The sequence below is a fragment of the Acartia tonsa genome, chromosome 10 (genome assembly GCF_053477335.1).
Source record: "Acartia tonsa isolate MP-2025a chromosome 10, ASM5347733v1, whole genome shotgun sequence".
NCBI classification, from domain to species: Eukaryota; Metazoa; Arthropoda; class Copepoda; order Calanoida; family Acartiidae; genus Acartia; species Acartia tonsa.
Genome location: NC_137269.1, coordinates 26766121 through 26791598, shown reverse-complemented (window position 1 = coordinate 26791598; position 25478 = coordinate 26766121). Strand labels below are relative to the sequence as shown.

General features: G+C 32.6%; 1 protein-coding gene across 4 annotated transcripts in view; it reads right to left on the bottom strand.

Moving 5' to 3' along the window:
• The window catches only part of LOC145329745 (uncharacterized), a 68417-nt gene that overhangs the window by 12912 nt on the left and 30027 nt on the right, over positions 1-25478 (bottom strand). For all 4 annotated transcript variants that reach the window (XM_080174119.1, XM_080174121.1, XM_080174122.1 and 1 more), the window contains exons 2-20: positions 24304-24354; positions 22126-22175; positions 16546-16732; positions 14363-14449; positions 12653-12879; positions 11607-12017; positions 9133-9538; positions 8797-8962; positions 8391-8590; positions 7813-8163; positions 7549-7692; positions 7186-7272; positions 5560-5667; positions 5234-5291; positions 3766-3946; positions 3312-3408; positions 2509-2550; positions 1981-2066; positions 868-1047 (exon numbers count right to left, since the gene is read on the bottom strand). In XM_080174119.1, coding sequence (XP_080030245.1) covers positions 868-1047; positions 1981-2066; positions 2509-2550; positions 3312-3408; positions 3766-3946; positions 5234-5291; positions 5560-5667; positions 7186-7272; positions 7549-7692; positions 7813-8163; positions 8391-8590; positions 8797-8962; positions 9133-9538; positions 11607-12017; positions 12653-12879; positions 14363-14449; positions 16546-16732; positions 22126-22175; positions 24304-24354 — 3119 coding nt within the window. The remainder of the gene's footprint in view (positions 1-867; positions 1048-1980; positions 2067-2508; positions 2551-3311; positions 3409-3765; positions 3947-5233; positions 5292-5559; positions 5668-7185; positions 7273-7548; positions 7693-7812; positions 8164-8390; positions 8591-8796; positions 8963-9132; positions 9539-11606; positions 12018-12652; positions 12880-14362; positions 14450-16545; positions 16733-22125; positions 22176-24303; positions 24355-25478) is intronic.

Genomic DNA, 25478 nt, shown 5'->3' with positions numbered 1-25478 from the left:
GGTGAAGTTAATGATGAATAAAATTATTTAGGTTTGTTCTAAAATTCTAAAAAATAAAATTAAAATTTTGGGTCGAACTCCCCCCCCCCCCCCCCATCTTCAATTACCCTTATAGGCCCTTGAGGGCGTGACCGCCAGTAATATATCAGTTGATTATACAAAAGATAAAGTTATTTTAAAGAAATTGAAGATGTATCACATATTTTTATAATATCTAAAAAATAACTGATATTTAACTATTCCTTTTAATAATAGTAATCTATAATTTGATAAAGGTAGTAAGCATTTTCCCAGTTGGGTTTGTTATACATTTATTATGCATGTAGTTTTATAAAGCAACTTTGTATTATTTTCAGGTTAAAGGCAAGAAAAACATTTACATTTACAAATAAAGGGTGTAGTATAGAGTAGATCACTATCAAAAAGAGAATAGTTATTTCTCGCATCGTATTATAAACAGCTTTCTGCGGATATAGAATGTACAATTATAAAATTAAAACTAGTTTTTTAAGCCCCAAAGTGCCGAAGGCGCTGGCTAAAAATACCGGTTTTAATCTTATGATTGTACATATTTATATTCGTAGAAAGCTGGATATAATACAATGCTAGACATAGTTTTTTCGTATGCATGAGAACTGGTTCCTATCCACCGGATTCGAATGAATACGAGAAATATTTTATTGACTTCTGAAGCAAATCTCAAACTTACTTTACTTCTAAGAAATGAAATATTATTGACATAAGGACAAATTGAGTTTAGAGTACATGCTAATTCATCAGCCATCTATCTTATATAGCAGTCGAGTGTATCATATTTTGTCTAAAACAAATAGAAAAAAAATATGTGATGACAAATGTGTTTTCCTGTATAACATCCACCAATTTCTTCTCGAGGTCTCTCTTGACAAGATTGGACGTGGTGTACCCATTCTCCAGTAACTCGAGGGTGGTGTTGACGGTGACTGTGTTGGCCAGCGGGTAGAAGGTGTTGATGCTGGTCCCCATGTACAGGTTGGACAACGATGTTAGGGACATGGCAGAGTCAATCTAAATTAAGATTAATTATTATTCTATCATTTCTAAGAAAGGGAACCATTTACTTTAAGTAATAATGGTACCCAAAGTTTTATAATTAAATCATCTCTGTCGTTAACTTTAAAAACTTTGGGCACGTATTGTAGAGATCAAAAATGCTCAAATACTGGTAAATAACTTTTTTAGAACTTTCTGAAAAGGATACTGTAATAAAATGATTGGTTTTCTGTAATGCTTTTGTATGGGTTGTCTATGAAAGTGTCTGTAGTCTGAAGAAAAATATTGAATTTTGCTGTCAAAAGAATTGATCATAAAAAAAAATCAAAAATGAAAATGATGTAAAGGGGTATTACATCATTACCCCTAATTTAAAAAAAAACTTTTGTGTTTTATTTTTATGTAGTAAAATTGTCAACAACATATATAAAATTGATTAAACATAGTGGTCCCAGTGGCATGTTTTGTTTCAACTTAGTTCATTAATTTGAATTTCTTCGTGGTAAAATAAATTATTTATGGCTTAACATAATTTCTTTCTTTCTTAAGACCATTTTAGACATTCTAATTTTTTATTTGGCGTTTTTTCCATAATTTTGATAATCTTTTTGAGAAAAGGATTTATTCATATTTTTTAAGACCTCTTTTAAACCACCAAATTAAAGTATTAAGGCGCTTTTAATAACTTAATATCAATTTTATATGACATTATACAATTGAATAATAAAATCTATAATGGTTATTTGTCGCATCGTATTATGGACAGCTTTCTGCGAATGGTAAAAGGAAAAATGAAAAACTAAAATTCTATAATACGATATAAGAAACATGATTCAATATTGCTAAATATGATATTAATTGGTTTTGAAGGCATACTGAAAATCACATTACCTCCCGACCATCCACCAATTATGCCCTTTAAAAAATATTACAAGAACTGAAACTTACCGCGTAGCTGGCCTCTCCCTCCAGAATTTGGTATTCGTCAGAGTCTGGATCTGTATAGCCTGAATTCCAGATCAATTGTTTGTCCTGTTTATTCAACAAATTAGCTTTTATTATAATGTAAAGTATCATTTTGTCTGTTTCTTAAGATCCTGCTAACTACTGTAGTAGCTGTTTTGTGCTTTCCTTGAAACATATGTTTGGACCACAGCACTAGTCACGGAAAGGGGCTCTAACCCTTTTTTCTTGAAAAAATATTTTTTTGGTCTGTATCAGTTTGATTACTCCCCCCCCCCCCCCTTCTCAAAATAAATGGACTAAAACTTGTCTATATTATATACTATATCTGTCTAAGAAGTATTGTATCGTAATGAAAATAGGGGTATACGTGTCCGAAAGATTTGTGTCCATGTTTCTGTGTATATTGTGAGGGTTTGTGTGTGTGTGTGTGTGTGTGTGTATGTGTGTGGGTGAGTGTGTGTCTTTGTAAACTCTGTGTATTATCTGTTTAGATATAAAAGCTAATTTCCTTCATTCTGTCCAACTTTACAGACATCAACAACTTCACTGTTCCTAGATAGATAGATAGATAGATAGATAGATAGATAGATAGATAGATAGATAGATAGATAGATAGATAGATAGATAGATAGATAGATAGATAGATAGATAGATAGATAGATAGATAGATAGATAGATAGATAGATAGATAGATAGAAAGATAGATAGATAGATAGATAGATAGATAGATAGATAGATAGATAGATAGATAGATAGATAGATAGATAGATAGATAGATAGATAGATAGATAGATAGATAGATAGATAGATAGAAAGATAGATAGATAGATAGATAGATAGATAGATAGATAGATAGATAGATAGATAGATAGATAGATAGATAGATAGATAGATAGATAGATATGTCTAACTATGTCAACTAATATGTCAACTAAAACTATCAACCTGCTACTGAGAGATATGATAAAATTTAATGGACAAATTATAAAATTAGTATTTATTCCTGAGATTTACTTATTTCTTCAATATTGTACATGAAAAAGGAACTCGCAAAAAAAGATAAGAATTTAGAAAAACCTTTCTTATATAAATGCTTTCAGTATGGTTTTATAGAGAGTTAGCCACGGATATGAAAATATTTTTCTGTGATCGGCCATGAAAGGTAGAACCTAGTGGACTAAGCAGACAATTTTCGATTACTTTATCGTTAGCAATTTGTATAAAACAATTCTAGATATTTTTATATCTCTGTTAAGAACCTGCTTTTATCCAGCGGAAATTTATCGGATTCAAATCCGTGATGAAAAGCTTACTTTTACACTTGTGTCGATGGTGTTTCCTTCCATATCCAGGTTTACAGTAACAGGAAGATACTCCAAGCATTGTTAAACATACTTCATGGTATTCAGACTAAAATCAAGTATAAAATTATGTTTAGATTTTTTTCTGATTACATTTATTACTTTAGTCAAGACATTAGACGCTATATTAGTTTTGAGAAACAAAATTACCCTTCTGTAGATTTAGTATTAAACAAAAATATCTAAAGATTTTAAGTTAACTTATGTGTTTTTAAAGTGTTTAAAACTTTGGGTACCATTAAAATTTACAATCCAATATTTCATTTCATGTACAAGAAGCTTTATTTAGTTGTCAAGCAAAATGTCAAGAAATCTTCGATTTTGAAATCGGTCAAAGAGCAAAAAGATTGAATAAATTTGGATAAATAATTTTGGAGTATAAAAATAAAATTTTAAATAGCTTTACCTTACAGGTATTATTATCACCCACAATACAGGTATCAATCCTGACAGGTGGTGCCTGTGGCCGTCTGGTTGGTCCAGGCTTGATCCGGGTCCCGGTTCCAGTTGGAACTCCAGGTACAAGGCTGGCAAGGGACGGGTCACGTGGTCTACTACTGCTGGAAGTTGCGGCCTCGTTTTGTTCACTAAATTAGAAGAAAAAATAAATAATTATCAAAATATCTTTCAACTGAGGTATTCAGTGTTTCGGAGCCGTAGCCGGGAGCCGTGGAGCCGCCATATTTTGCTGGAGCCGGAGCCGTAATTTTCGTTAAAAATTATATAAATAAAGAGATTTTTATAAATTATAATTTGGTAACTCTGTTTTGTCATGTGCAAATGCTCCTATTAGGTTTTTCAAGTCCATTTTTATCAAAAATTTAACTTTTAAAACCTTCAAAAGTCAAAAATAGACGTGGGAAAAAATATGTCGAGTTTTTTCATGATTTTAGGTCGGAGCCGGAGCTGGAGTTGCTATCATCACAGACGGCTCCGCGGAGCCGGAGCCGCACCAAAATCAAACGGCTCCGAAACATTGTAGGTAATAATTAGTTAATGAAAAATAGCATTAATTTTAAAGAAAAGCTTTTTTACATATTTTATAAATCTCTATGCTAATGACCTAAAGTCCTAATTCCTGATTTTCTTTTTTACGCTTTCATGAATGTTGTTATCTATATTTTTTTCTCGTGTTTTTTTTAAGAAAATGAAATTGTGTAATGTGCAACGTTTCTAATAAATCATATTTAACTAAAATACATACATACTTGGCCAGAGATCTAAAGGGATAATACAATGGCAGATAAATTTATGTACATCCCCAATGATAACAGTGAAAATTACCCTTTTTGTAAATTACAATTAGTGGTTGAAACGTTTTGACACTCAACTAAATAAACCAACTAATCAAAAATCAATGAAAGTTCCCAAGGATGTTAAGACAAAAACGAGAAAACGTTAATATAAGACTTTGGGGACTTGTGTAATAAACAGCCCAATGTATGATCCCTCCCTGCATTTGGCCTAGTTATTTTTTATTAGATTCTCAACTTGAATACACAACTCATATATTAAACATTTGCGTACAAATATTTATGTTCAAGGATATGACAATGAATTATAAAATGAACTCTCCCAAATTTATATTCTTATATTTAGAAGCAGGGATAGAAGAAGGAATAATAGTAGATTATTCCAACCAATATAAAAATTACAGGGAGGAAAGGGGCATTGCACAAAATGATTCTGTTACCAAAAGTTTTATAAATCCCTCCCATCATTTGTGGACCTAAAAACTGTCTCTCCTTTTATTAGTTTTCAGTTTTCAAAACTATTAAGTTGGAAAACGGTAATTTTGTTTATCATCATTGGGGATGTACACCAATTTATCGTCTATTGTCTCATCCCTTTAGGCACACAAAATAATTACCAACCTTAGTAATGATTTGACTGGCACGGCTGTAGCTTCATATCTGTTGAAAACATCTTCTCCTGTGATAAATTTAAGTTTTAATAACCAATACATGTTACGTCAAAATAACATAGCACTTAATAGGCAAATATAGATATAGAAGTAAAAAATAAACTGCATCAAAACTTGTTGCAAAATTAATCAGATACAGGATACTGTTTAAGCACATACTTACATTCCTAGAACTTGATGGACGTACGGACAAATGAAAAAATGTAATAAAGTATACTTTGTAAAAGTTGAACGTAATCGTCCTTGTTTTAGTAAATCAATAAAGTCATGACCTACCTCCAATCTTTAATGTTGCTCCAATGACAGAACCTTTGCCAGCTAGAGATTTTGTTGGCTGGACTTCCACAATCGGGGTTCTAGATTGGGCTACGCTGGATGTACGTCCTAAAAATAGTTACATTTATTTTATCTGTGATAGGTATTATTTATAGAACAGTAATAACATTAATGGATATTATATAACTATAAAGAAAGTGGCTTGCTGGAGAGGGCTGTCAACTGCCTCACCCCTTTCACCTTGAAATTGTAATTAGGAAGGCCTGCTTTCCCTTTACCCTCCAAGGGTTCCACATACCCCTGCATGGTAAATTACATTATATTACGTATATAGATAAGAAGATGGCAGTAGATTTTTTTCAAAAGGGGTCGTTCATATCTCATGTGGGTTATCTAACCATCCTCAAAATTAGATCAAGTTCTCAGCAACAGACAAACAAACATACTTCCTACATTTTTATTTCAGAATGATTTTCCTAAACCTATTTTTTATCTTCAAAGTTTTAATGCGTCTTTCTTTGAAATAATCCCCATAAGCCCCTTTCTTTTATAAATATGCATGAACAATTTTATGGGCTTAAGTTCAATGTTTAAAACTAGAATAATTCATGGTTTAATAATCCAGTTTTTAGATTACAGAAACCTAGTAGACCGAGAATCTACGTAGTTAAAAAAGTACAAATAAATATATTTGTCTTTTTTATTAGTTAGACCTTAATAAAATATCTATAACATCAAATGTAACATTAATGTACTAAATTGGACCATAAGTAATATACACACATTTACCTTGTAGAAATAGACTTTGGAACATTTAAAATTTAATATGACTTTTTCTAATTTGTTGTACAAAACAGACAACCGAACAGTGATAATTACAACGCTATGATATTGAAGTTTAGGCTATCGTTAGTAAATAGCAATATATACTAATTCACCTAAGTGTATATTATAGATAGACATATAAGTTGATATGTATACCAACACCCCTAAATAATAATAGGTATTCCGTGTAACTTACTTTCATATGAGGTTCCAGCTAATGTGTTCTAATGGATATAGAATATACGTGGATATTAAGACAGGGGGACTATTTTCGTGGAAGGGGGGGAATCATTATTTTAGTCAACTACGATATAAATTTATTAGAGAACATGAAAATCTGGTGTAACATCGAAGTAATAATATATCCATTTGTGTTTAAAGTTTGCTCTGCTTGTTAATTTTTGAAGTAATCTAATCCACTCTCAGTGTGCATTCATTTCCACACAGCTAAAACGTTTTTACTACAGCACAAATTATACCCCTTTCCTTTGATTCACTAACTATCAGACACCACCCTTTATTTATGTGCTATTGTGTCTTTTTTTCGAATTAGCTATTGTGATGTAATGCGGAAATGAAGAAACACATCTAGTTATCTGTTTGAAAAAAATTGCTCAATCTAACTTGGTATATATTATTATTTAGTTAAGTAAATATATTCTTATCTTTACAATCTAGGACGCCAAAGCTCTTTTTTTCAAATAAAGAGTAAAAATCTTTGGTGGGGGGGGGGTGTTAAAATACTCCAAATCTTCCTCCCTCCTCTAAATAATATGAGAATATTAGGTATAATAATGTTACCTGGACCAATATCAAAGTAAGTCCTCTTTCCATCAATAGATACATAGTCATCTCCGGGCTGAGCTTTTGTTATGATACCTCCATAATCTAAATTAACAATTTAATCATTTGGTAGGTTGGGGGGTTTAAAAGAATTTATAATTTTGATAATAAAGTAACAGTATGTCTATTTGTCTGTCTATACCTAAGGATCTCGCTAACTGCTTTATAAAATTTTATCCCACCCCCAAAAGAAAAGAAGTTCACATTTCTTAAACTAAAATTAAAAATGGGAGTGATTATATGTCTCTAGGGGCGTAGCCTCTGGTAGTTTATTATGTAGCAGAAACGTTACAAATATATAAAATTAAAGTCTGAGCTTACTTTGTATTTTCTGAATGGTAGGTTTGCCCCCAAAATTTTGTTGAGCTGTTACAGTCAGGTCAAAGAATTCATTCTCAGCTGGTATGGCTACTCCTGTTATGATTTCTTCTTTCAATGGTCTTGTTGGGTATACCAAAGGACGTCCTGAAAATAAATTGTTTATCAAAAAATATGCAAAATTATAGTTAGTTTCATTTTAAAATGTAAATAATAAGAAATTAAATCATTTTTCAGAAAGATATATTTCAACATTTGTTGTTATACCTGGCAAAGCGGGAGTAGGAATGGCTGACGAAGGTCTCTGCGCTACAGGCCTGGTAGGTGGTACTCCATCAGGTCTTGGAGGCGGTCTGCCTCTTATATATGGTGGTACAGGCCGATTAAAATCGCCATTTTTGGGTGGAGGTGTAACTAAAATCGGCGCATAACTCGGCTCTATAAATGGTCTAATAACACCGGCGCCACCTGGAGGCGGCTGTGGCCGGTTTTGAGGGCCTGGTAACCGTTGTGGAGGCAGAGGGCGGGTTTCTGGTCGCGGGTTTAGCGGCTGCGGTTGGGCGGAAATAATGGCGGTTGGCCGCTTTCCTGGTAACTCTGAGGTGGGTCGCTGAGGACCTAGATGAATAATTTGTTAATTTTCAAAAGAAAAATCAAATATTTTTTTTGTATATTGTTGGATCACTACTTATTTTCTTTTCTTTTCTTGTAGGGGTCTTATAAGACTTACTTAGACGGAATAAACTTTATTTAAACATCTAAAATAAGGTTGTTTTAAAAATTGGCTTAGGTTCAATTTTTTATTAAAGTTTATTTTTCTCGATAGACAGACAACAATTTCCTACCTGAAGGTGGTAAACTTGGTGTAGTTGGTCTTGACGTCGTTGTGCTAGATGTAGGATCTCCTTTGGGTCTTGACAGGTTATTCTGAAGGATGTTATTTCTGTCAGGAAGAGTGGCTGCTACAGCCAATTCTTCAGGTTCATTTTCTACATTGGTGAATACACTTTTCTCTGTGGTCAAAGAGTTTTCGTTGCTGCCTCCTATATTGTAAGGTTCTATGATTATCGGTTTATTCAAAATTGGATATATTTTAAAGGGAAAAAAGGCGAATTCCCTAAAAGCCCCTTTTGAGCAAAAAAATTCCCTCAAACCAAACTCACTTATTTATGAAATAAATTTTATATAATGGAGAAGGAAAATTTACACATATATTTATAAATAAATCTGTTATAATCATAGAACATTCCTTTGAGTAAGCTCTCAATGATAGCAATTTCAGCTGCGAGTTCAGCAACTGTTGTATCAGAAAGATTATCTCCGCTAGTGTTGCTGATATTCACTTGTGGTGGAGCAGGGGATAGGAATTCTGGTTCGTAGCCCGGTCTTGTGGGTAGTGGCGAGTTTGTACTCCCATCTAAACAAAAAAGTTATTATGATTACATTTATGATATATGAGTTTTTTATGAAGGATATAATAAGGCAATTTAAAAAAAAAGTAAAGCAGTATCAGTAAGAGAATTATAAAGAAATACAAAATCTTCAAATCAGAGTAAATTTTTTTTTAAAATCTTTCATAAATCATACCTGGAACATTGGGCTTTTCTCTGTTAGGAAACAATCTATTTGGTAGGGATAAATTTAGTGGAGGTTTGTTCGAGTTTGGAGGCGGGGGTTGCAAAGGTGGAGGGCTTAGTTGTTGTCCAGATGGAGGTACAGGACGCCCTCCTCCAGGCAGCCTGGTTTGGAATGGTCGTTGTGGTATTAGAGAGGAACCTGGCAGTTTATTTCCTAAAACTTCTAAAGGTATGGCTTCAAACGGGATTCCAGATAATTTGGGCGGACCCCTGTTGTTGACCCGGGTTCGATTCCTGGTTGGAAACAAAGAATCTGCCTGGTCGTCAAAGTCCTGATCCAGGTCCTGCAGGTTTTGATCTGCAGGGTCAGGTAAGTCAGAGGGCGTGGTCAGCTGTTGTTTGCGCTTGTTTTGCTCCTATATGATAAATACTATCATATTGAATATGTAAAAAATATTTCAGAACAGGTTGCGTATGTTTATTCAAGGATACCAAGGGTAGATATACCACACTTTTCTGGGATCTTGCTGAGTCAAATATTAACTGTTGGGAATATCAAAGGATGACTCCATGCAAAATTTGAGCCGGTTCCGGCCCAAACCGACCGTGAATTTTATGAAAAACCGTTTTTTTCCGGTTTTTAGGGGGTATCTGTAAATCGATTCAGCTGGAGCAAAACCGGTTAGAGGTACAAAAAATTTTACTTCACATGAAATTTAGCCAATGCAATTGCCTACAAAAATGTACTTTATCATCAACTTGATTGGACAACTCTTTCCCCTCCTAAATGTCCATTAAAACCTCGGAAACGGCAAAAATCGCCAAAAATCACGCCTTCGGCGGCAAATAACGGCTAAACGGTCAGCCGGAGGCGAATGAAACATAAATAAAGAAATGTCTGCCTCAAAAAGTTGTTCAACATCAAAGAGATGCTTGAAGTCTCTAAAACGACTCCTTCCCCTCCTTTAAGGGGAAAAACTGAAAAAACGTGATTTTCAAAAGTATGCCCACTTCGTGGATGTGGGGGGCACTGAACCCGTCACCCCAGGGTCACCAAATATAAAGTCTAGGCGGCCCACAATGCTGAATTTTCACCAAGTGAAAGTCTTGTGTCATTATCTTTTATGAGAAAAAAGTTATTTATTAATTAAAATTTCAAATTGTGATTTTTTGATGGATTTCTTTGATGAAATGACAGGCTGGTCAATTTTTAGGCCATTTTTTGCTGTTTTCGGCCCGCCACGCCCAAACGGTTTGAGATAATCTCACGGGACCTTTTGCCTGACCTAAGCCTGGTTATTTGTAAGGTCTAAGAAAAAAAAATCCCGGATTGGATGAAGCACGACGTCGCTGCGTGCAGTCAAAAATCGCTGGTCGGCTCATTTTGCCCCCTCAAACCCTCACCTCGTGCCATTTTTCTGTGTAAAGATTATAATTATAATCTTTTGCGTAAGTCTGTTTTTTTATCCTAGACCTCACAAATAACCAGACTTAGGTTGGGCAAAAGGTCCCGTGAGATTATCTCAAACCGTTTGGGCGTGACGGCCTAAAAACCGCAAAAAATGGCCTAAAAATTGACTGAAAATTCAGCATTGTGGGCCGCCTAGACTTTATATTTGGTGACCCTGGGGTGACGGGTTCAGTGCCCCCCACACCCACGAAGTGGGCATACTTTTGAAAATCACGTTTTTTCAGTTTTTCCCCTTAAAGGAGGGGAAGGAGTCGTTTTAGAGACTTCAAGCATCTCTTTGATGTTGAACAACTTTTTGAGGCAGACATTTCTTTATTTATGTTTCATTCGCCTCCGGCTGACCGTTTAGCCGTTATTTGACGCCGAAGGCGTGATTTTTGGCGATTTTTGCCGTTTCCGAGGTTTTAATGGACATTTAGGAGGGGAAAGAGTTGTCCAATCAAGTTGATGATGAAGTACATTTTTGTAGGCAATTGCATTGGCTAAATTTCATGTGAAGTAAAATTTTTTGTACCTCTAACCGGTTTTGCTCCAGCTGAATCGATTTACAGATACCCCCTAAAAACCGGAAAAAAACGGTTTTTCATAAAATTCACGGCCGGTTTTGGCCGGATCCGGCTCAAATTTTGCATGGAGTCATCCTTTGATATTCCCAACAGTTGATACTTGACTCAGCAAGATCCCAGAAAAGTGTGGTATATCTAACCAAGGGTAAGGTACTAAAGACAAATTGATGTATATTCCCTATGAAGACAAACAAAAACACCCTTTGATGATATAAACTATAGGTTGAAAAGTTTGGACAGTGAAGGTTTAAACCTACCAATCAAGAATTAATAAATCAAAGTTAAAAAGCCAACGAGGTAATTACTCCCAATAAAAAAAATTTGTTAGTTTTTGTTCAAGGTTTTTAAAATATTTGTTTAATTTATATTTCATGGGGTAAAAAAATATTACAATTTTTAAGTAAAGGTGGAAGATTGGTAGATTAATTACTTCTTTGTACAACATACCTGAACATAATTAGTGGCAAAGGACAATCCCTCCCCCACGACACTGAGAAGTCCAGACAAAATATCATTAATCTTGGGTCCCTCATCATCTCTGTCAGCTACCCGCGCTGACTTCTCCAGATTTTCATTATCATCATTATTGCTTGTCCGTGGGCTGGCCAGCGGCAGCTGCTCTACGGGCTGCTGTCCCGACTGGCGGCGGTTAATCCTTGGGCGGTCCTGGTCGGCGGTGGCGTTAGATGCGGCCGGGTTTAACGGCCCCCCGGTAAGCTTGTTACGGGAGGCCCGATTCGCTAAAAAATGATCGATATCTTCGGTGGTTTCATCGATGAGTCCGACCCTGTTGGGGTTAATACGATCGTAGACAGGGGTTGTCATGTCGATAGCTTGCAGCGATTTCGTTGGAACAACCTAAAACATAATGTTATGAGTAATAATATCAATAACTAAAAAAGGTCAATAACATATATCATGCAAAGCAATATTAAGCAGGCGCCCTAAGCATCAAGGGACACTGGCTTTTAAGAGGGAAGGAGTTAGCAGAAAATTAGACTAAAAATATAAGAAGTCTTAATTAAAAAATAGCACAAATCCATCCAGGGAAGCATTTTTCAGCGATATATTAATTGTATAAAAGCTTACTACTATATAATGGGACTAGCTCCATCGTTCCTAGATTCAATGTATCGAAAGGGCACTGTAAGAAAATAGCCCAAAACAACCCAAAGGTGTTTGTAAAGGTTCCCAGAAAAACCTAAACTAATCACACCAGTTATTTCTGAAATATTTTTATTTCAGAGAAATAAAACCTTTATTCTTTATCATGGGTTATTGGCGCAATGGGTAGGGTGTTGGACTGGAAATCTATTGGTTCCCGGTTCAAGCCCCGTCACGTGCAAAATTAATTCTGAATTGAGCCAATAATACTTTTTATAATTTTTGCTTAAACATAAAAGGTATAAATGTGATAGACATGTTTTATAAACCGACCAACAGACAGAAATTTGTGAATTTTAGAGTAGCTTCGCTACACAAACAATGCCTACCGTATACGTTGTTCTTCCCATATTATGTTTCCAAAATTTATCCGTATGTTCTGTAACTGTGGTTTCATCTTTATTTTGATCCGATGGAATAGGATAGAAATCTTCAGGATAACCGTCAAGATGATCTGGAGAGTAGCTGGTTGGCATAGGGATGTCATCATCATCCCCAGTGCTCGGCTCTACAGTCACTTGCGTGTCAAGTGCGTCGGTGCCGGGTTCAATTTCAACTGAAATAAAAATATTTTATTAATAATATTATGTATCATTAAGGCGTATAGAATTCAATATATATCAGTTGTGCGTGGTTTTAAGCTATTTCCCTGTGGGATGGAAACCTCCAAAAGAATGACCTTAAAGGAATAAGACAATGTGCAATAAATTAACGCACACATCCAATTTTGATAAACAAAATTACCCTTCATGTTGATTTGTGAAAAGTTTAAACTCTCCTAAAATTTGTTTAAAACACAAGCAAATCTTTTTTTTGAATTCATAAAACTTTGAAGGCTATTATAATAATTTACGATCTAATGTATGTTTCCTCCCTTCTATGATTTATCCCCCTTAACAGATTTCATCACTAAAAATTTATTTCATTAGCGATTTAACTTAATTTCTCTTTTCAAAATTGTTTTAGAAATTGTCTGAAAGGTGACAAGAATAAGATTCAAAATTAAGCTGTAAAACAGGGCTCGGCAGCGCGTCATCCGCGTATAAGCCTTTAATTAAAACCCGTATGTGGCCAAAAATAATTCCGAAAAGATACAACAGGATTAGATATCAAGCTGATTTTTAAAGTTATAATAGCGCGTTTTCACTTAGGCTTACACACAGCCGGCGAGCTGCTTGCCGAGCCCTTTTGACTAAAACAGTTCGTGCGTTTTGAGAACTCCAACCATTTGACCAAACACACTAAAATAATCTCAACTCAGAGAATTTAATTTCTGACTTTATCAGGAAAAAGGGATGTGTAACTTGAGTATTTCGATACCGCGGTCAATTTTAAATACAAAGTAGAACGATGTTTGTCTGGCCGCCTGAAACCCCGCCTTAATTTTTTTTTAAAATTCCTTTAAAAATTAAATTATGCAGCCCCCCTACCCTCGAGTGCCTATATAGGGCTCTAAGGGAGTAACTGCTAGTTGACTATAAAGCAATATTGTAAGCATACCTCTCTGGGTTTTAGACAACAATTAACGTGACTTGCAAACCAAGCAAACGTGTCAAAAAAGTGCAATTAGCAACTTTATTTTTTTTGGAGCGCAGACATTAAATACCTAACTAAAAAATCAGTTTTGTTAGTTAGAATACAAAAATGGCATCAATTTTATAATTTTAATTTCATATTAGTGGAAAATTGTCATTCATACGATGCTATACATGAATTTTCAGTATGACTAAGAAACGTTTTTTTCCAGCGGATATTAATCTACTTTGAATTCATACTAAAATAATTTGGGTATAGTCCCTTTCGTGACAACGCACCTTAAGGGGCGATTCTTCGTATTTTTCATAGTAGCTTTTCCCCTATTTCTAGGCCCTACGGGGGGCTCTAACCCTGCGGGGCCAATTGCCTAATTCTGTGGGGCAATCACCTAACCCAATATAACCAAACCTAACATAAAATAACCTATAAAAAGTCATTTTAAAAGTACGACGGATCGCCCTTTAAGGGCGTTGCCACGAAAGGGACTATTCCCAATAATTTACCTGTTTTTGATATTTGAATAACAGGTTTTGTTGGCTGGACCTTCGGTTTGTCATTCTCAGTTCTGATCAATACCTCTTCACTTGTACCTAAACAAACATATTATTTAATCATATCGTATCCTATAATATAAAGTAGTACAGATTTTTGTTTTGTTTGAAGCTTCAGATTTCAATAATTACGGAACTGATTTAGTTTTCATTTTGGGGAAGCTTCATAAGGGATAGTTTTAACTATTCTATTTTTTTATTTACATCTTGTTACAGTTTAAAGCTATCTTTCTTAATACAAAAAAAAAGCCCCTAATTGCTGGGTGGTATCTTTATTCTTTACAGTATTTTAAATTGTATTATCACACAAATCACACACCCCCTCCCCTCCATTTTCGATTAAAGTTTAATTTCATTCAAAAATGTATATCCTTGAAATAAACTTTGTATATTATCTCAAAGAAATTTAAATTATTTAACTTTCAGGGATTATGACTTAAAATAAATATCATTTAGTGAAATAAAAATATTAAAACAAACCCGATATAAACCATAACAGCATGGACGTCCAAGCTTTTAATAAGGTAAAAAAATATCTCATGAGGGGGGAGGGGGGATAATTTAACGTTGTGGGGTAAAATTGCACTAATAATGTACCCTCTAGGCCTATACAACACTTCAAAGTAACCAGCAACCCTAAATTATTTTATAGAAATGTTTGAGGGTAGCTTAGTCCAAACCTATAGTTTAAATCATACATACATATTTTCTATATAGTATAGGTTTTAAACACTTGAATACATATTAATGTACGTTTATCTGCCGTTTAGGGTAACTGTAGAAAGGATTCGCCTTTAAAACTAATGCGAATAAAAAGAATAATTATGAATAGTTGCCCAGTAGAGCTCCAATTAATATGCAAATTTTTCTCTTTTTTAGTTGGGCATATGAAAAATATAACCTTTTATGAAATTTTTTTTATTTTTTATCAAAAGTTTTTACCCATAAGGCATTTATTAAAAGCTCTCATATTGCATGGGAGCTGTCAAGAGAGGGAGGGGAAAATTAACTCTAGATTATACTGGCACCCAAAGTTTTATACTGACGTACCTCAATTTGGTTAAACTGTTTTATAAAACCTTGATCTTTTAACCAATAGTTTTAACCTCATCATTTGTAAAGTAAAATAATTTATCGTTCATTGACTTATCCCTTATCGTCCCTGAATAAATATTACTGACGCTAATCTTATGACAATACTCTAATTAAGTATAATAAAAAAAGAATTTTTGATTTGCCTAACTATCATTTCAAACTTAAAATGGCAAAGTTTTGTTTATTTTTCTCTGAACTTGTTTGCATTTTGAAAAGATGATTTGGGAAGGATTTAATATGAAAATATTAGTTTAACTTTGACAAAGAATAATTGGATATCTTTTTGTTTGTGTTTTAGATTATATTTTTTAATTAAAGTTTTAATATTAAACAAAAGTGTATTTAATACAATATTTAAAGTTGTGTAATTCTTGAAACTTTTTGTTTTAGAGGTTTATTAAGAAGCCAATGATTAACATACGGACTTTCTGTAATAATTTCAGAGTTACTACGCTTACTTTAGCAAAGTTTGACATCGAAAGGACAAATATAGAAAACAGTAAAAGTGTCTGACTATGACGTCAGAAAAAATTAACAATTAACCAATGAGAAGCCAGTATTCACAATGGTAAAATATATAGCGGCCTCTCATTGGTTAATTGTTATTTTTTTCTGACGTCATAGTCAGACACTTTTACTGTTTTCACAATTATAACATGCTTAAATCTACGATAAAAGATCTCATTAAAGGACGTACGAACCGACCCTAATTAAACACAAAGATGACATTATCCATAAGTAGTGAAACACAAAAAAAAATAATGATGGACACACACAGAGAATGTGACGATTACATTATTTTTTTGTCTTTTTAAGCATGAACGACAGACAAACGGGCAAATAATGTAAAAAAATATATATACGCACAGGACATAGAAATCTTCCCTGAAAATTTCAGATGTCTTTCCTAAATAACTGTCGAGAAAAATTGCATTTTCCCCATAGCATATCGGACTGACTAGCTGAAGGACGGAGAGGCAGACAGGCAAAGGGAATTATAGAGTAGCTTAGCTACTAAAAAGCAAAATATACATAATTACCTATATCGCTAGGTAGAGAGGGAGTGGCCACAACACTGGATGTCGTCTTCAACTCCTCAGCAGCGCTCTTCTCGATGCTGTGAGAGGTTTGATCTGTGTGTGCGTCAGTTCCGGCCTGGATAGAACTGTGGACAGCCGCCTCTACACCTGTACTCTTAGGTACATTGCCGGCAGCTCCTGTTTGTACCTGAAATAAAAAAAATATAATTTAAACATGTTTTCTTATTTGTTGGCTTAATTTTGTTTTGGGAATTTTTACTCATCTATTATTTATATAAGAAATACAAACTAGAATTTTTATATGCAAAAAGGGTTAATTTTTTTATCATAATTTGGTATGTAATAACTGAATTTATCGTCTATTGTCTTATCCCCTGAGATTTCTAACTTTGTTAAACTTATTACAATTCTAGTAAGGGTAACAGGAATGCCTTGGCTTTAAAAACACTTATAAAACAGTAAGAAAAATATATCAAAGAAATTTGTCTTTTTGGGATCAATTAAATTATTTTACTACTATTTTAATTTTTTCCCATTTTTTGGTATGAAATAACTAAAACATTGTACCAAGCTAGCACTTAAATAGTTTGTTGAACGGAAAATTATTTATTTGTGAAATTTCTAAAAGTAAGACGGATATAAACCAACATTAATAAATAGTAAACGCTGAAAAATTTAATTATAAGCGCGACTTATAATATATAGAGGTTTTATGTTATATCCTTCTATAAAAGTATACCTGTTTATTTGTCTGCAACGTTATCGTTAACCGTTTTTTTTGTAAGTAACGGTATTAAGGAGGAGATATTTTAACCCTCCCTAGGGATATACCCCCCCCCCTCAAAAAAAATAACCTTTCTCTTCAAAAATGTAAAATCTTATTTCACGATTAAGGGTTTGAGACGCCCCCTTTCGTCGTTTAATACAAAATATGTCAAAGAGCGGTTCTAGTCGGTTTATGGTACTATTCACGGGGGGGGGGGGGGGGGGGTAAAACACCCCCTTCTAGAATGGTTTAGGTGTTGTACACATATATGATCAAGATACCTAATGTGTCATGGTTTACTGATTTTAACAGCCTTGGATTTACTATGTGTATCTAGCATGGGATAATAGGATAGGTCAATGTCCGATAAATTTATGTACACAAAATTATCCCTTCTGTATTTTACAATTAGTGGTTAAAACGTTTGGACACTCAACGTAATGAACTAACCAATCAATATTCAATAAAAGTCCCGGAACTTGTTAAGCCAACGAATAAGAAAACATATTTGTTTTATATAACTTTGAGAACTAGTGTAATAAACAGCCCAATGTCTCCTCCCTCCCTGATGTGTATCTAGCTTAGGATAATAGAATGGGACAATGGATGATACATTAATCTTCCATTGAACCAGTCGCGTGCACAGGATTTTGCCAAGATTTGTGAAACGTATGGAGGTAATAAAAAGGGGGAGACAGACCTTCCTAATTATAAATGTTATAACAACAAAAAAAAACATCTTCCGCACGCCTATGTTTTGATAATATGCCATTATATGTTTTTGATATTTGAGAGAAGAAAGAGTTGTAGATTGTTTCCTTGTAGTGTCCTCTCCCTTCCTGGTGTATGTACAGTCTTTTTCACACACACATCTCTCATAGACTTTTTTTAAAGCAAGACTATTTTACAATCTTATTTTGTTCATATTATGATTTTATAGATTTCCTGTAAGTTTGTTTAGACACAAATCTACATATTTTTAATCCCATGTAAATAATATTTTTATATCGATAATGATCTCGGTAATTGGTAAACTGATCGGATTGTACTTTTATAAGACTTTACAAATATCTTAAATGTTTTTTGCTATTAACAGAACTCTTAACCTATCCCCTAGAGGCTAGGGCGTATCTACTAGCACCAAAATGTGTCTGTCTATCACTTTAAGACATTCTTTTGTCATCTTTTGAGAGAAAAAAAAGTCTTACAAAATTTATTTCTTTTGTGCTTTTGAAAGATAAGATAAAGTATTGTGAAATATTTTTATTTCCACAACATCTTTGAGTGCAATTATATTGCAATGTTGTCTAGAAAACATTTATAGATAATATCAAAAAAGTACACTTAAATCCAATAAGGACGTTTTTAACTATAACCGAAAGGCAAACAATAAGCAGAATAAATTAATTAATTCCTATCTTCAAAACAAATCAAATTATTTTATAGTTTCTTTAAGAAATTTTGTTTTAAATATTAACTTTAATTTCAATTTTAAAGCCTTATTTAAAATTTAAATAATAAGCACGAATTAATTTATTATCTAGTTTATGAAACATAATAGAAAGCTGAATTGATATTTTATTTTAACCATTAGTTTTTCATAATGGAAGATAATTTATTTAAAATATAATTAAAGTGCATCATTTTATAATCAAAACAAGTATGTCACCAGAGCAAATGGGAAGCTTACAATTATTTCATTGTGGAAGCGCTATCATTCTGTTATAAAATTCACAATTTAAAAAAAAAACAAGTTTGTCTATTTTCGACAAAGTGTCTACAGTTAGGGAGTTGAATCCATTTTTATAGAAGCAGAAATATAATCTATGATTATGGTTTGGACCCTATAAAACTGTAATCTACCCTTCCATTTCCCCTCTCTTGGTGAAGATATCTTCCATGCCGATACGATTTTTGAAATATAAGATTCCACTTTTGTCTCTCTTGTTGAAGATATCTTCACCAAGAGAGGCAAAAGTGGAATCTTAAATTTCAAAAATCGTATCGGCGTTGAAGATATCTTCACCAAGAGAGGGGAAAGTGGAATCTTACATTTCAAAAATCGTATCGGCGTTGAAGATATCTTTAACAAGAGAAGGGAAAGTAGAATCTTACATTTCAAAAATCGTATCGGCGTTGAAGATATCTTCACCAAGAGAGGGGAAAGTGGAAAGGTAGATTACAGTTTTAGAGGGTCCAAACCATAATCATAGATTATATTTCTGCTTCTATAAAAATGGATTCAACTCCCTAACTGGTCTAGTTGAGCTCAATCCTCCCCTTCCTCCTATTTGGAAAGAATTAATAATCACGTGGCAATTTTATGAAAAAACTTTTTTAATCTTTTACCCTCTGCCCTCCATCAAAAAAATTTGCATTATTGAGATGCTACTCATTTAAGAAGATTAATAGCAAAGGTTAAACTGACGTTCTTTACCCCTTCAATGCAAAATTAAGTTATTTTAAAAATAAGATGAATTTTCTACCAATTTATATAAATTATTTAATCAACAAAAGTGCATTTTTGATAAGTGAAACTTTTAACAAATTTGACATAATAAAAAAGAAACATTTTTATTTGGACATTTTAATCAAATTAAGTCGAGAAATGTGGGAAAATGTTGAAATAAAAACGCCCCGAGGAAAAGAATAAAATTATTGTTGTTTAATCTACCAAACATTTTAATAGGTAAGAAAGTTTGGATCAAGTCAGAAAATAAAACTTGTAGATGTGTACTTAAGTCAACTTCCCTACTGTTTAGTGACCCCCTTTATTTTGCAGAACACTGTTTTCTTAAGAAAACTGTTATTTCTCTCGAATAATATCTAGCTTACATTTAAAATATTGGGAAATCACGACAGTTATTAGATTTTTTGAAAGATAACTGTAAGAAATTTTTAAGTTTATGCAAAATTTAGGCTGCTACATCTTAGATCTAATATGGTTGCATTAAATCCTTTAAATATAGCTTAAATTTAGGTCTTTTTTAAAGAACAGCGTCAATCAATTTGGTATAGCAAATTATATTTTTTTGTAAATCCAACCTGATCCGAAAGTTTTAAATAGAAATTCTCATGCATGCTTTATAGCATAATTATGTATATGTAAATTAAATACATGTAATTAGCAATTTTCTTTTAAGAAGCTACACCCTAAATAATATTTTTGCATTATATTTAATATGGGATTTAGAATATAAGTGGATATTATCACAGAGGAAAAATTTTCGTCAATTTAGATTGCTACCACGAATTTCATTTATTGATCAGTTCATTCATCCAGTAGAAGGTAGAGGGAGTGGATAGAAAGTTATCGTTATTTCAGCCCACTACGAGTTTCACTTTATTAGAGAACATGAAAAAATGGTGAAAGATTCAAGTAATAATGTATCCTTTTATTTTATATATCTTTAAAGGTTTCTATACATTTTCTGACACAAAACATTCTAAACTGTAACAAACTTTTATTTTACTGTGACAATAGAGAACTAAAATCTGAAAAGACCCAATTTAAACACTCTCGATATGCTCTGTTTGAAAAAGGACCCTTGACTTGTTAGAATTTGACATATTATTAATATTAGGTATTGTCCACACAAAATTGAGTACAAATTTTCGAAGATTTTAAGAATTACAAATAAATTTTGTTTGAAATTTAGAACTTAAATTTTTTTAAAAACATTTACATATTTAGCAATTCTTTTTTTCTTCTTAACACCACTTGATATATAAATAGCCAGTTTGGCTAAGCTTATACCAGCAACAAAATTGATTCGGGAAAAAAATACGAAACCAACACGCAATTTCAGCTGTCGTTGTGGGCCAACACTTGACGACCTTTATTATTTTATATTTATTTCGCTTGTTGGTTAGATTATTCCTGAATTTGGCTAGATATATAAATAGCAAAATTTGCTATTTCCTCCATAATGTTTTACTATATTTTGTAAGGATACTATCCTGTAATAAATTAACTAGTTAACACCGTCCTACACATAATAATGTAACCATCCTTGCATGAACGGGGAGAGAGCTAGTCAGAAAAATAACGATGGCTGAAAACAGTCCGTTTAAAGCAATGGCGTCCAATCTTTTTTTTGAGGGGGGTAAATTGAGAGTTGCAAAGGTTTGAGGACGTTAATCAAATGTATTTTTGAAATTTGAGGTTAAAATGAAAGGTTTCAAAGTTTGAGGGGGGTAAACTTTTCAACCCTCCATCCCACACCTTGGATATCTTTTTTTATGTTTATTTCAAAAACAATTCTATGACGATCAAAATAAAACATTTGATATTTGAAAATGTTTTTAATGTTTGAACATAATCATAATTTTATAATTATGATAGTAATAACATTAACTATTGCTATGTTAGTTTATATCTATACTAGCGGCTACGCCCCTAGAAGCTTCTAGGGGCACTTAAGGTAGGAGGGAGAAAGTCGATCTCATCCCATTTTAAATTTGAGTTTCAAAAGAGTAAACAAATATTTTTGGGGGGGAGGGGGTGAAGACACCCTCCCCAAAAATAGTTTTGAACATTCCCAGGACCTGTGAAAAGCTTTACTGTAAAAGAGAACAATATCGGTTCAGCGGTTAGCGAGATCTTTCGGGACAGACAAAAAACGCTTACTACTTCATATAATAGGATAGATAATTTAATTTTATTATTTTGTCAACACTTGCCAAGTAACATTAAAATATCTTTTGTTTGTTTTGCACATTTTTGTTTGTCAAGGACTCTACAGTTATAGTGATTTTTTTAACACATAAAATCTGATTCAAAATTAAATTTGCAGCTCTTCTATAATTGTTACCTGTTCATGTTCCTTTACAGAAGTTTCAATCTTCTCACTCAATACTTCATCTAAAATAAAAAAAAACATATATGAATAGGGTTCTATTAATATTACTTCTATAAAGGATGCTCGCCAAGATCCTTGCTCCCGCACGGGGAAGATACTTTGACCAAACCTAACCAATCTGCAATGGTTATTGTATAAAATCCCGTATGGATGCAATTCTACGTTCATTACATTTACACACTGTAAAAATTTGTTTTTTGACTGAAAAAGTTTCTGACAAATTCAAATTTATTTAAAAATATTTTATATTTTTTAAAATCCATTGAAAAAAAAATAGCTGAAGATTGACTGTCTTGAATCTTTACTATAAGTGGAACATTATTCTAAATCTATAAGTGGGGATTATTGATTTATATTTAGATTTTTATCTTGGCTTATAAAAATATATGTACACTAAAATGAGGAAATTAAAAATTAGAGACTTAAAAATATAAAACCTTATTGTTTTATTTCTTTAAATCATTCAAAGCAGAATTTGTTAAAACTAAATTGCCGGTTTAAAAAATTAAAAAAACCTATTGACAAGTGTAAGTACTTTTCGGAGCCAACTGGCCCTCGGAGTGGATCCTTGAAAATTAAGTGTGAACAAACTAACTTTTAAGTAGCTATAAAATAAAATCTTATCATATTCCATTATATTGTTATTACGCACCTAGAGGCATCTAGAGGCACTTGGGATAAAAAAGGGAAGCGGAGAGGGTAAGTAAACCCTTCACCTTCTAGTTCAGTTTTGAGAAGAAAAAGCTAATTTTTTGGAGGAGACCTAAACTTGAGCTATGAAACACTTCATTATTATGGAAATCTTTCCAGCGATGAGTGAGATTTTAAGCTACAGACAGTTAGATATCTTGTTAATTTTAAATAAAGAATCCAAAAATAGTTTTTTGCTTAGAATAAAAAGTTAATACAAAGTTTAAAACTTTTTGATACAAGAATTATTTTTTACAGTGTAATTATGAAAGTTAGTGACATATAATGTTTTATGGGAATAGAAAATTAGACAATAGGATCATATTGTTGAAGGTATAATAATATTTAATAATGTATTTAGAAAATTTATGAATAAATACATAGGTAAGCTAATTAATTTTTAGTATCTGAGCTACTCTATTATTAATAAATGAAGTTTTGTCTTTATCTTTATGTTTAATTGCATCCTTGTTTATTGCTTATTTGACATTTAATGGCAAAAATTTCTTTTCATTGTTCAACAAAATGAAAATAAGTCATACGCCCCAGAGAGGTCTCTAGGAGCACTTTTGGTGAAGGGGAATTGAATCCCCTATAACCAACCAATAAGAGGCCACTATAAATTTTACCATTGGTCAATTACAGTGTATACTGGCCTCTCATTGGTTATTTTTTTCACGTCATAATCTGAGTCAGCTACTTTTACTAGCTTCTTCAAAAGTTAACGAGATCCTTAGGTACCAACAAACTCATAGACATCCGGTTACTTTTAAATATAGGTAAAATCATATTACATCAAATACCTAAAGTTATAAACTTTTATTTCAAAAGTTTCATAATTTTTTGTAAATAAATTTATCCTATAACTCTAAAGATTTGCATTATTCAGCGGAAGTGCAAATAAAGGTGACTACAATTTTCAGAAATTGTGCAAATTTAAATGGAACAAGAAAAAGACGAGAGATAGCACAAATTAAAAGAAAAAACACTTCCTGTCGTTATGACACATTAAACCTACTTAAAAGTATTTAATCACACAAATATGATTTGTAAATTTGAACTTCACAAAGCATTTAATAATATATACACATAATACAAAGTAGTATGATGTCTTTCTGTCTGTCAAAAGCTTTGGATCTTGTTAACCGCAGAACAGCCCAGTCTTTTAGGAAATATTCCTACTGATACTGGGATGGTTGTATGCATATCAATAAAAAATTAAGAAAAATAAATATTTTAAATTCTAATGCTTTTTCAATTGTGGACGTAAATAGTGTATAGTTTATTTGCTTATTTTTTGTTGTTATTTATAACAAAAGTTCTAACCATAAATTAAGATACTGTTAAATGTAGAAAAAAGAAAATCTACTTAATAATAAAAAAAAACTTCGCCAAATGACATAATCGTTTTCAAATCTTTTTATAAGCAAGGATTCGTACCTGTGTCCACTTTGGTGGTTGCTTCGCTTTCAACATCAATTCCATAACAACCTGAAATTAATTAAATCAATTTTCATGACAGTTTTGGTTCTACTTTACAGTGTAGCTTCCTAAGGGTCACAAGAACGTTTCCCCCTTCAAATAATCACCCCTAAATCTTAAGAGTAAGTGGTAGGATCACCTTTCCCAGCACTCTTGAAAAAGAAAGCGGAAAATAAACTATATATTGTTATATAAGAACAAAAAAGTTTTCAGAACCTTGTTACTGATCAATAGTTTAGTTGCTAGCTGTCACTTGATTGGCACAAAAACTTTTATAATTAGTTAGCTAGAAAGAAAAAAGATCAATAGTTTCCATTAATAGCAAAACAATAATTTTCTTGCAGCATATATAATGAAAAGTAAGAAATTAATGAACTAATTTCTTGCACCTATACTTTTAGAATTTTTAGGACATAAAATCTGACCATTATAATTTTGTTAACTGCTGGGCCTATAGTTTTTATTTAAGTCCATCACTTTTAAAAATATACTTAGAAAATTGATCAAATTAAAGATAATTTAAAGATACCCGTCTTCAAAACACCCCCAAGAGGTCTACTATCATACTTTGAATATGGAGTAGAGGCGCAACTAACTCTGAAGAAAAGAAATGTTTAAAAAGTTACTGATTGGGTTCAAAATTTTTAGCGGCAGCAAAGTTAAACTTTGTTTTTTTCTAGTTAAGCTAATTGATAATTAGGTTGTACGTATGTCCGTACATGTACAGGAATGGAGGAGACATTGGACATAAAAACTAGAAGTGTCCAAACTTTTCCACCAACATTTTTATCTACGTTTATTTGTCTTATCACTTAAAATACTGCAAATTAGAGATAAACCAACAACTGATAAATTTGCAGTAGCATTAAAAGAGAAATTTATGCTAGATATATATTCCAGAATAGTTTTGTAAATTGAAAGAAAATTAATGTTAGAATTTCATGCCTTACAGAACAATGCAAACTATGTTTACAGTTAGATACACGAATAGATAAATGTGTTCTAGAAAAGTTATTTATTTCCCAGTTGTCACAAGACTTTCGTTGTGTCAGCCATGACCACTAATATAATATACTACATATATTTCGAAAATGAATTAATTTTTGTTGATTTATTTATAGACTGCTACCGGC